This window comes from Hypomesus transpacificus, chromosome 22 (genome assembly GCF_021917145.1).
Source record: "Hypomesus transpacificus isolate Combined female chromosome 22, fHypTra1, whole genome shotgun sequence".
Classification (NCBI taxonomy): Eukaryota; Metazoa; Chordata; class Actinopteri; order Osmeriformes; family Osmeridae; genus Hypomesus; species Hypomesus transpacificus.
In genome coordinates, this window is record NC_061081.1 from 14,279,082 (window position 1) to 14,290,637 (window position 11,556).

Genomic DNA, 11,556 nt, shown 5'->3' on the forward strand with positions numbered 1-11,556 from the left:
GTGTGTTAGCACGCGTAATTAACGCCGACTTGGCATGCAAAGTCGGCGTCTTTTGCGTCTTGTTTGACACGGCCTCGTCTCAACCACGCGTAAAAAACGCCGACTTCCATACAAAGTCGGCGTCTTTTTCGCCTCGAATTGAAGCGTGTCACGTGACACGTTGCATTTACACACGTAAATTACGTCTCAAACTTTGAGACGTGTCTAGCAAACCACACGAAATTAACGCCTGGTTTGGCACAATCAGCGTCTGGTTTTCCAAAATTAAAGTCTGCTTGCTTGAATTTCCGATGGGAAATTATGACAACAATTGTAACAACTAATACGTAAGCCAAGTAGGTCAAAGGATGCTCATGCGAGCTACTAACAAATGCAATGTTGGTTAGCTAGTTAGCTATTAGTATGAAGTTGGTGGTCACAATTGCAATCCTAAAAAGGGGTGCAGACTAGAGACAAATAAATGCAGTAATATCAAACTGGCTGGTTGTCTGGCTTGAAGCTTTGTGAACTTTCCTTGCACTGCGATTGCGTTGCCTCAGTATTGTGCGCGATTTGGTTTCACTGCCAACATTCCTTAATGTAAGAGGCAATGCGCAAACTCAGTTGGTGGCAAAATACAACTGTTGTTACTATTCATGTCAAGTGTATTTTATTGTCATTTTCAATTACATATGGTCGTACAAACGAAACAGAGTTTCCCCAGGACCATGATGCCATGTTAAAAAACATGACAGTAAGGTGCCAGCGTATATGTAGCCTACAGTGACAGGACAGTATGTACAGTGACAGGACAGTATGTACAGTGACAGGACAGTATGTACAGTGACAGGACAGTATGTACAGTGACAGGACAGTATATACAGTGACAGGACAGTATGTACAGTGACAGGACAGTATGTACAGTGACAGGACAGTATGTACAGTGACAAGACACTATGTACAGTGACAAGACAGTATGTATAGTGACAGGACAGTATGCAGTGACAGGACAGTATGTACAGTGACAGGACAGTATGCAGTGACAGGACAGTATGTTCAGTAACAGGACAGTATGTTTAGTGACAGGACAGTATGCAGTGACAGGACAGTATGACAGTGACAGGACAGTGTGTACAGTGATTGGAGGTAGCAGTTATGAAGTGACAGGTTCTCGTGCCAATATATTGTGATGCCAATTTGTTGAGTGGTCATCTTCCTTGTATAGACCTACAAAAGTGAAATGCAATAAATAAAGGTTCATCGGCTGTCCTCACATTCACACAATGTTGTCCTTATACTATACAAATCATCTATGATGTCCTAAAGGCCCAACTCCTTCTCAGGTCACCTTCTGGCAGCAACCTTACAGGTGGGTTTCACTGTGCAACCAGGCCTACCCAAGCTGCTGCTGCTGGGCCAAGGGCTGATTGGAATGGCACACTGGGACTTGCAGATGACGTGAAATAACATTTTTATTTCTGCTGTGTAAGATGTAGGCCTACTGCTTTTAATTTGAGTTGAACGCTGTTAAACACTGCCATGGTCAGCAAACACAAGCCATGGCTCTACTTCAGAAAGGATACTGTTCACAGCTGTATGAATCAATAGGACATTACCATTACCTGAATGACTTGTAGTGGTCAGGAGGTTATGCCTGTTCTGATGTAGGAAATAAACCATGTTAGATTGTTGGCTCTGTGTATTGTTTGGGTCTCCTCTCCCTGTTTTCTGTTTCTGTGTCTTTGGTTCTGTTGCAGGATGGCAGGCAGGTAGAGGAGCTGTGATTGCTGCAGGGGCACACCTGTGACCTGTGCCTTGGTCCTTAATAAGCTGTGCCCTAACAAGCTGGGTCTCTCCATTACTAGCAGGAACATCATCACTGTTTGCCTTTTAGTTTGTAATGATTCTCTACACTTGCACTGATCCCACATCCACTCCCTACACTACTAATTTACATGACCGTCACATACAACCGTTTTTTTGTAAGCACTTTCTATTGAAGAAATACACTGTTATCCATATTCATGTGGCTTTCCACTTCCTTCATTTACTTCTGGAGCAATAAAGTATCAATCTAATCTTCCAATGAACCCGGTTAACACAAAATATCGTACACTGCTAATCGTCAGCTAACTAAATGGTAGGCGAATAGACAATCAAGCTTGATATGGTATAGTCATGAACTAGCACTGTTCAAAGATGTCCAACCCAAGTTCTCAATGTCTGCAGAAAAACACAAAAGAGAAGAAACCTGCTCTCGCAATGCAGTGTTAGGCTACCAATAAAATAATTGTGATAACTTTATCTTCACAGTGCCCGCTCACTAGGGATAATTTTCCATAACAAATAACGCAATGCGTCCTCTACTTTTATGAGGTGACCTGACGCTCAGGTCATTGACCCTTTAGTGACACCATCTATAAGGGTAACACCATTTTCATTATCTGGGAAATCATACCCTAACCTTTTGTTACATTTCCTTCTCATGTAATACACTTTCCCCTACATTCAGCCTTAAAACATACTCCAAACTAACACAATGTACCATCATTAGGCTACAGTGTCTTGGTAAAGGGGTGAAAAATACTAGATTTTAACTAAACTTCCATTCAGGATTACGACTGCAGATGCATTGATTAAAGAGAAGTTTAAAGAATTATAAGACATTTTTGTAAGTCCAACGGTAATATCTGTAGGTTGCCACCTACACTCAGAAGCCAATGCTACTAAGAAACCCTTTTAAAATCAAACACTCTAAAAGTAAGGTTATACAATTTAATTTTATGTCTTTAATTAATTCAATTATGCCTTATGTTTTACGGTGTGTGGTGGTAGGATCCAAACGCAGGAGAGTAGCCAGACTTTGCCTCAAACAAAGGGTTTATTCTTTTAAACGGGAAACAGCCAGGGTCAGTAGCGGTCCTAGCACATTTGGCGCCCTAGACTGATTTTTCACCAGCAACCACTCTTATGCCGCCCTAGGCGGCTGCCTATGTCGCCTATAGGAAAGACCGGCACTGGACAGGGTATTACGTTAACAAGGGTAAGGACAAGACAAAGACTAGACACAAAACAGGAACCTAAAATACACAGAACCAAACAAGACACAGGTGGACACGATAATACAAACAAGAACTGAAACCACTCAACGAGACGCAGGTGAAGACAATGGCAGACACAAGGACGCGGTAGGGCAGGGCAAAACCAAAAACGGGGGCACGGCTGTGGCCGTGACATTATGCCTGCCCAAAGGTGGGTGCCTGTATTATCCCAGACTTCATGTACTGTTTGAACTGGGTTGTGTGTATGGGCAGTCTCAGGGTTATGTCACAGGTGTTGGCCTCTGGGAACACCCTTGGTGCTGGGGGAGGACCAGGGGACAGAAAGATAGTCAAAATATAGTATTTTCCTTAGAGTAGAGGTGCTAGACATGTCGTAAATGGATACAGGTCACTACACAAACGTTGAATGTATTCATTCACACGAGGTAGTAGCCTACACTAAACCTTACAAAGTGCCAATACACACATCTGTATAAGCCTGGCATGAGGTGTGTAGCCAACCAGTGCTTGTTTAATGCTGTCATAACTGGATTCATAGGAAGATTAGATAAGAACTTCAGGAAGTGACAAGCCACGGTAATAAGAATAAACATGAATTTATTTAATAAAAAGTGCTTACAAAGAAACTGTTGGTAAATTAGTAGTGTAGGGAATGGGTGTGGGATCAGTGCAAGTGTTGAGTGTAGAGAATCATTACAAACTAAAAAGCAAACAGTAATGACATTCCTGATAGTAATGGAGAGACCCAGCTTGTTAGGGCACAACTTATTAAGGACCGAGGCACAGATCACAGGTGTGCTCTAGCAGCAATCACAGCTCCTCTACCTGCCTGCCATCCTGCAACAGAACCAAAGACACAGAAACAGAAGACAGAGAAAGGAGACCCAAACAATGCACATAGAGCCAACAATCTAACATGGTTTATGCTATCATCAGAACAGGCATAACCTCCTGACCACTACAAGTCATTCAGGTAATGGTAATGTCCTATTGATTCATACAGCTGTGAACAGTATCCTTTCTGAAGTAGAGCCATGGCTTGTGTTTGCTGACCAACAGCGTTCAACTCAAATTAAAAGCAGTAGGCCTACATCTTACACAGCAGAAATAAAAATGTATTTCACGTCATCTGCAAGTCCCAGTGTGCCATTCCAATCAGCCCTTGGCCCAGCAGCAGCAGCTTGGGTAGGCCTGGTTGCACAGTGAAACCCACCTGTAAGGTTGCTGCCAGAAGGTGACCTGAGAAGGAGTTGGGCCTTTAGGACATCATAGATGATATGTTAAGTATAAGGACAACAGTGTGTGAATGTGAGGACAGCCGATGAACCTTTATTTATTGGCTGTGTATTTCACTTTTATAGGTCTATACAAGGAAGATGACCGCTCAACAAATTGGCATCACAATATATTGGCACGAGAACCTGTCACTTCATAACTGCTACCTCCAATCACTGTACACACTGTCCTGTCACTGTCATACTGTCCTGTCACTGCATACTGTCCTGTCACTGAACATACTGTCCTGTCACTGCATATTGTCCTGTCACTGTACATACTGTCCTGTCACTGCATACTGTCCTGTCACTATACATACTGTCCTGTCACTGAACATACTGTCCTGTCACTGTACACACTGTCCTGTCACTGTACATAGTGTCTTGTCACTGTACATACTGTCCTGTCACTGTACATACTGTCCTGTCACTGTACATAGTGTCTTGTCACTGTATATACTGTCCTGTCACTGTACATACTGTCCTGTCACTGTAGGCTACATATACGCTGACCCTGGCACCTTACTTGTTATGTTTTTTAATATGGCATCATGGTCCTGGGGAAACTCTGTTTCGTTTGTACTACCATAAGTAATTGAAAATGACAATAAAATACACTTGACATGAATAGTAACAACAGTTGTATTTTGCCACCAACTGAGTTTGCGCATTGCCTCTTACATTAAGGAATGTTGGCAGTGAAACCAAATCGCGCAAAATACTGAGGCAACGCAATCGCAGTGCAAGGAAAGTTCACAAAGCTTCAAGCCAGACAACCAGCCAGCCTGATATTACTGCATTTATTTGTCTTTAGTCTGCACCCCTTTTTAGGATTGCAATTGTGACCACCAACTTCATACTAATAGCTAACTAGCTAACCAACATTGCATTTGATAGTAGCTCGCATGAGCATCCTTTGACCTACTTGACTTACGTATTAGTTGTTACAATTGTTGTCATAATTTCCCATCGGAGATTCAAGCAATCAGACTTTAATTTTGGAAAACCAGACGCTGATTGTGCCAAACCAGGCGTTAATTTCGTGTGGTTTGCTCGACACGTCTCAAAGTTTGAGACGTAATTTACGTGTGTAAATGCAACGTGTCAAGTGACACGCTTCAATTCGAGGCGAAAAAGACGCCGACTTTGTATGGAAGTCGGCGTTTTTTACGCGTGGTTGAGACGGGGCCGTGTCAAACAAGGCGCAAAAGACGCCGACTTTGCATTCCAAGTCGGCGTTAATTACGCGTGCTAACATACGGGGGCGTCTTATTACTTGCCCACTAGGCCTTCCATAGTCCCTCTCCAGCGGCGACGTGGGAAAGGAAAAACAAAACCTTTCTTTTAAGCTACGTCATTGGTCACGGCATAATGGCACACACTTGACGCTAAGACGCGTTCCTCACGTGAGGGGGCACAGCCCTCTGGAAGCAGCACAGACGTGTCACTCCGGTCGCTCGTCAGCCTGTCGTGAGCCCTTCACCGATGGTCCGACGTGTCACTCTGGTCATGGAACCCTTGCGGATAGTCCCGTTGGTTACTCCACGTTCCCATGAGCGTCAGGTGCAGAGAAGGTCAGTGTGGCAGGTGAGGGAGTCGGACTAGTAATCAGAAGGTTGCCGGATTGATTCCTCGCCAAGCCAAATGACGTGTCCTTAGGCAAGGCACTTTACCCTACTTGCCTCGGGTGCAATGTCCCTGTACTTACTGTAAGTCGCTCTGGATAAGACCGTCTGCTAAATGACTAAATGTAAAAGGTAGCAAAACCGCTGACTCCCAACTCCATTCCTCTCTCCCTCCTTGTCTTCTCTCTCGTTTCTCTCTGCCCCGCATCAATCCCCCTTCCCTCTCTCTACCTTCACTAATAGACCACATGGTTACAGGTGCATCAAAACCCTCTTTCTCTCCCCTCCCACCCCGTGACACACAAACACACCCACAGTAATTGTTCAGGTGTAACAGTGGTTAGTGCCAAGGAATGGTGTGTATTTTTCCTGAAGACAAATCCTCTCACCTGTTCCTCCATGCTCGTTATAATCACCAAGTCCTCTCCATCTACACGGTTCTTACAATCCAGTATTTGTGAGCTATACTCTGACCTTTCCTATTGAACTCCATGGAAAAATCAGCAAGTAGAAACGACTGCTACCGCGATCCATAGCTAGCACTAAGCTCAGTAGCAGCAGTGTAACAAGCTAATGCTGGTGTGCTACCTCAGAGCTGGATGACTTGCAGTCAGGTAGTCAGTGTTTCCCACACTGCCCCAGAGTCACTGAGCAGGGTCTGGTACACGGCTGATGTCATAGAGACACTGAAATGCAGGGTCAATGAGGAGTCCAGACAACATGACCAAAGGACTGTTTTATTTAAGAAATGACATATTTTCTAAGTAGGAAAATCAAGCAGAGTGGTAAATACAACTAAACAGTAATACAATATTTGAGTCTATGTTACTCAGCCTTACTTCATGTACTTCATGTTAGCCATAGGAAGTGAAAACTCATCATCACAGTTCTTTCCGTCATTGAGCTATGACAGGTATTATTGACAAGACAATAGCTGGGAAAGTAAATGCTAGAAGATTAAATGTGTAGAAACCCCAGAGTATATCTGTTAGATCCCTCTCTCACAGACCCAGTAATTATTATCATCACATCTGTTATCATTCCATGTTAAAGGAGGGGGAACGTCAGAAGGTGAGTAGTGTATCTCAGCACAGTCCTCACCATCATTGCCTGGTGTGTTAGGGTGATTATCAGGCTGAGAGTCCCACCAGTACCTACAGGGTTAAACAACACACAACCAGTCACACACTGAGGTCCACATCTGGGTCATACAGTATAACAAACCATTCTGTATCAGAGTTGTATATGTTAATACTGTATATTTCTCATATAGCTTAATGTTGATGCTAATGTGATTGGTTGAGTCTGTCTGGAGGGATTTAATGGGGCGATGCTGCTGATGCACCAAAGTCAGTCAAGCAAGGAAAAAATATTAAAACATAATACAAGAAGACATTGTTAGAGTTTAGAGTCAGGAGTCTCAAACTATTCAAAAGAGTAGTTTTCTCTTCCGCTGTGGTCAGAGGCAGTTAATCCCAAATGTGTTTGATGATATTCAGGGATCTGTGGCTTGGTATTCAGGGATCTGTGGCTGAGTCTGTTTGGAAGAATTTAATGGGGCGATGCTGATGGTTTGTATTGTACCAAAGTCAGTCAAGCAAGGCAAAAATATTTGTATGTCTTACAAGAAGAAATGTTTTGTTTTGAGTCAGAAGAATCAAACTAAAAGAGTAGTTTTGTCTTACGCTGTGGTCAGAGGCAGTTAATCCCAAATGTGTTTGATGGTATTCAGGGATCTGTGTTGCCCAGTCAAGGTTCGTAGTGAGGTCTGTACAGAAATGTTTTGTTGAGTTTGGACTGAAAAAATTGATCGGGCTGCAAAGATCCCTGAACACCATTAAACACATTTGGTATCTAATTCTAACGCTATCAGCAAGCCAGGTCTCATCTCCCAACATCAGTATCCAACTTAATTAATGCTCCTGTGGCTGAATGGAAGCACATTGTCATAGACACACTCCAAAACAGCCTTCCAGAGGAGTGGCAGCTGTTGCAGCCTCAAAGGGGAACTCCATATTAATGACCATGGTTTTGGTATGGGATGTTCAGATACTTTTGGCAACACGCTGTATTTCCTTTATAGCTTAATGTTGATTGTGATTGGTTGGGCCTGTCTGGGGTGATTTATGGGGCGATGATGGTATAATGCACCAGTTAGATGCATTCAAGCAAAGGTGGAATATCTGAAACTATTTCACTAAAAATAAGGTTGTTTTCTGTTAATCCGGAAACTACAGAAAGAGTAGTTCCCTTACTTGGGTGTGGTCAGTGGAGTTCCGTCCACCCAGGCAAAGTTCCCTTCTGTTACTGTGTCATTCAGACCGATCCACACTTTCTTGTGGAGGTTATTGAGGAATTCCTGTCATGGAGGAGGATTAAGGAGCAGTTTTATTACTCAGTCTTTCTTACTTTCCATCTCTCCAACTGTCTCCATCTCTCACCTGTTCCTTTGGGCTGTTTATGATCACCAGGTCTGCTCCTCTGTCTCTACAGTCCTGTCTGCTGCCAGCCCAGTTTTTCTTCTCAGTAGAGATGTAGTAACAGCTGTAGCCAAACCTCCTCCATCCATCTAGATCCTCTGTTTGATGTCATCAAAACGCAGAATTGATATTTAGTTTTCAAAATTTACAGTAGTAACAGCTACAACCAATCTTCAACCAATCTTATATGAGCCATCAAGAGTGCAGAACACGTCTGTCCGTGTAATTTGCTTTAACATGTGTGTGCATATCTTCTCAAAGTTGCCAATGTAGTAACAACAGCTTGCAGGCTACTCACAAACCCAAGGCAGCAGGTGAACGGTGCAGGGCAGTTTTTTAGCAACTCCTTAATCTTGTAATATCAACTCTTTCTTTTAAGTCGCTTTGGATAAAAGCGTCTGCTAAATGAATAAATGTAAATTTAAGTATTAATCCAAAAAGAATGTGCAAAGCTATCCTTTTTTTTGTAGACAAAAACAAAATCAACTTGAGCCTCTGCGTTCAGGGTTTAATTCCCAACAGAATAAACTTTTTAGTTCTTAGACTCTTTGGAATCCACAAGTCAAATCATATATAGAATATAAACATTACCTTAAATAGCCTATAAAATTATTACTGAATTACTTTTTACCTATAGAAATAGAATAATCAATATCAAAATACCAATATTCTATCTAACTATATCTAACTATGAACCAAATATGACCAATTCACTGAAACATTATTCAGCTGAATCTGGCTCTTACCCACTCAGTCTCTCATTCTCTCATTCATTCTCTCATTCATTCATCCCTCGCTCTGCACTAAACCTGACTCAAACCTGGCTCAGCGTGGCAGCTGTGATTTGGAGTGCAGTTTTGACATTCTTATAAGTTATGTTACGCCAGTCTAACCTTGTGTTGTTCTGTGTACCTGACAAATAAGACTTGAACATTCACTTTGTTGCATCTTCCAACACACCTAGACACACACGTCTCACACACATACATCTCACACACACACCTACACACAAACACCTACACACACACCTACACATCTCACACACACACCTACACACACACACACACTCTCGAACAGTTGGTTTTGGTTAGCCGTTTCTGTCAGTAACAAAATCGTTTTTCCTTTGAAACCCACTTTTGTCACAACCTGAAGGCAGATGTGACAAACAAAATGAGTCATTAAGTCATTACAACAGCAATTGTTCTAGAGTTCAACGCATCACATGAACAACAACTTTTATTCCATACAGCCTACTAATTAACATTGTCCTTATGGACTTACCGCACAGCCTCCTCTTAAGGTCATCTCTCTCTCTGGTCAGGTTGGTGTTACTGGTCTGTAACTGGGCTCTCTCTCTGGTCAGGTTGGTGTTGTTGGTGTTCAGCTGGCCTATCTCTATGGTCAAGTTGATGTAACTGGTGTTCAGCTGGTCTCTCTCTCTGGTCAGGATGATGTTGCTGGTGTTCAGCTGGTCTCTCTCTCTGGTCAGGATATCATACTTGGTCTGGAGCTGGTGTCTCTCCACAGTCACTGTCATTAGATCTACACAAACAATAATGTCTTGTGAGAAATGAAAAAGGGTTGAACAGGGATGTTCAACATAATGTCACCATCATAAACATAACACAGGAATTGTTGACACACAGTTATAATTACTAAACCGGGTTTATTGTGTGATGCTGAGCCAGAGACTCACAGATGACTCCCAGTGCTGCGACCCCAGCCAGTAGGAGAGCACACAGCAGCCCCAGACACACTGCTGCAGCTCTGGAGAGACTCCTCTCTGGACCCCCAGCACCTAGACACAGTGGGGATGTCAGAAATATTAATCTACCAAGCATTGCACAGTTGTCAGTTGGTGAACAAATTGTAAGAAAGCTTTACTGCTTGCGGCCGGCCCACAAGGAGACAAAAACATCACACGCCATTGTGCTACAAAGTTTGTCTGCTAGCATGTTCTGCTAGCATCCTGTTACAACATATTGGTGAGAGGTCCCCTCCCCTGCATATCAGCTATCAATGTGATTGATCCCAGAGACAGGGTACGCGTGCACGTGGAAAGAGTTTTCTGACCCTAGGCTTGACCATATGATTCACTCAACACAGATAAGGTTAACACATTTATTGCACCTCTAGTAAGATAATGGTCAGCTTAGGTCAGTTTGTTTACGTAAGCCTAGTGTTACCCAGAGTTCATGTTGGGAGAGGGCTCTCTACTGACAAGGAATGCTGAACACAGAATCATTCTCATTACAGGATAACAGTTACATCTTTAACTTTTCTAACAGGGGACAGTTATGATCTGTGTGTGTGTGTTTGTGTAAATATCTGTATATGTGTGCGTGTGTGTGTGTGTTATGTGAAAGAAAGAAAAAGAGGAAGACAAAACGAGAAGTATTGTGCAGTATGCAGTGATGTCGGTCTTTGTGCGTGTGTGGTTTTGCACAGACGTGCCTGTGTGTGTGTGTTTGGTGTGTGTCATGTGAAAGAAAGAAAGAAAGAAAGAAAGAAAGAAAGAAAGAAAGAAAAAGAAAGAAAGAAAGAAAGAAAGAAAGAAAGAAAGAAAGAAAAGGAGAAAGACAGTTCAAGAAGCATTGATGTTCGCCCTTGTGTGTGTGTGTTTTTGCATGGGCGTGCCTGTGTGTGTTTTGGGTGTGTGTTTTACCTGAGAGCTGATCTCCTGCAGGGTTCTCTGGTGTAGGGTCGTCAGCCTCTGAGCAGGGGTCGTGACTTCTGAGGGTGTCAGCACTAACGTAGATGTCCACCATCCTCTCCTCCATCTCCCCCCCGTCAGACTTCACCTTCTGGGTCATGTCTGGTGTAGCGTAGATGTCCTCCAACTTCACCTTCTGTGTCATGTCTGGTTTAGCATAAATATCATCCAACTTCACCTTCTGGGTCATGTCTGCATTAGCGTAGATGTCCTCCGCCATGTTGGCTCTCCTTCCAGGGCTCCCTGACTGCACCAAAACACTGACCCTACAAACCCCTAACACCTACAGTATCAGAGTGATGGCTCTAGGTCTCTAACACCTACAGTATCCGAGTGACGGCTCTAGGTCCGTCGTCTCAGACTGGCTCGTCTCTGCTGTCGTCGTGCGCTTGTGAGGAAGCTGGATGGAAGAGCAGTTTTAAA

At 43.2% G+C, this 11,556-nt stretch overlaps 1 protein-coding gene across 2 annotated transcripts; it reads right to left on the reverse strand.

Annotated features, from left to right (window-relative positions):
- Positions 1 to 6,663: 6,663 nt before the first annotated feature.
- LOC124484592 (C-type lectin domain family 4 member M-like) lies at positions 6,664 to 11,556 on the reverse strand. Of its 2 annotated transcripts, XM_047045572.1 has the most exons (6): positions 11,086 to 11,552; positions 10,117 to 10,218; positions 9,702 to 9,962; positions 8,382 to 8,518; positions 8,196 to 8,299; positions 6,664 to 7,094 (listed from the first exon to the last, which is right to left on the reverse strand). In XM_047045572.1, the coding sequence occupies exons 1-6, from the start codon at positions 11,351 to 11,353 to the stop codon at positions 6,929 to 6,931; spliced, it is 1,038 nt and encodes a 345-aa protein (XP_046901528.1). In that variant the 5' UTR covers positions 11,354 to 11,552; the 3' UTR covers positions 6,664 to 6,928. The 2 variants fall into 2 exon arrangements, with proteins under 2 accessions (XP_046901528.1, XP_046901529.1); XM_047045573.1 differs by lacking the exon at positions 8,196 to 8,299 and having other exon boundaries at positions 6,984 to 7,094; positions 11,086 to 11,556.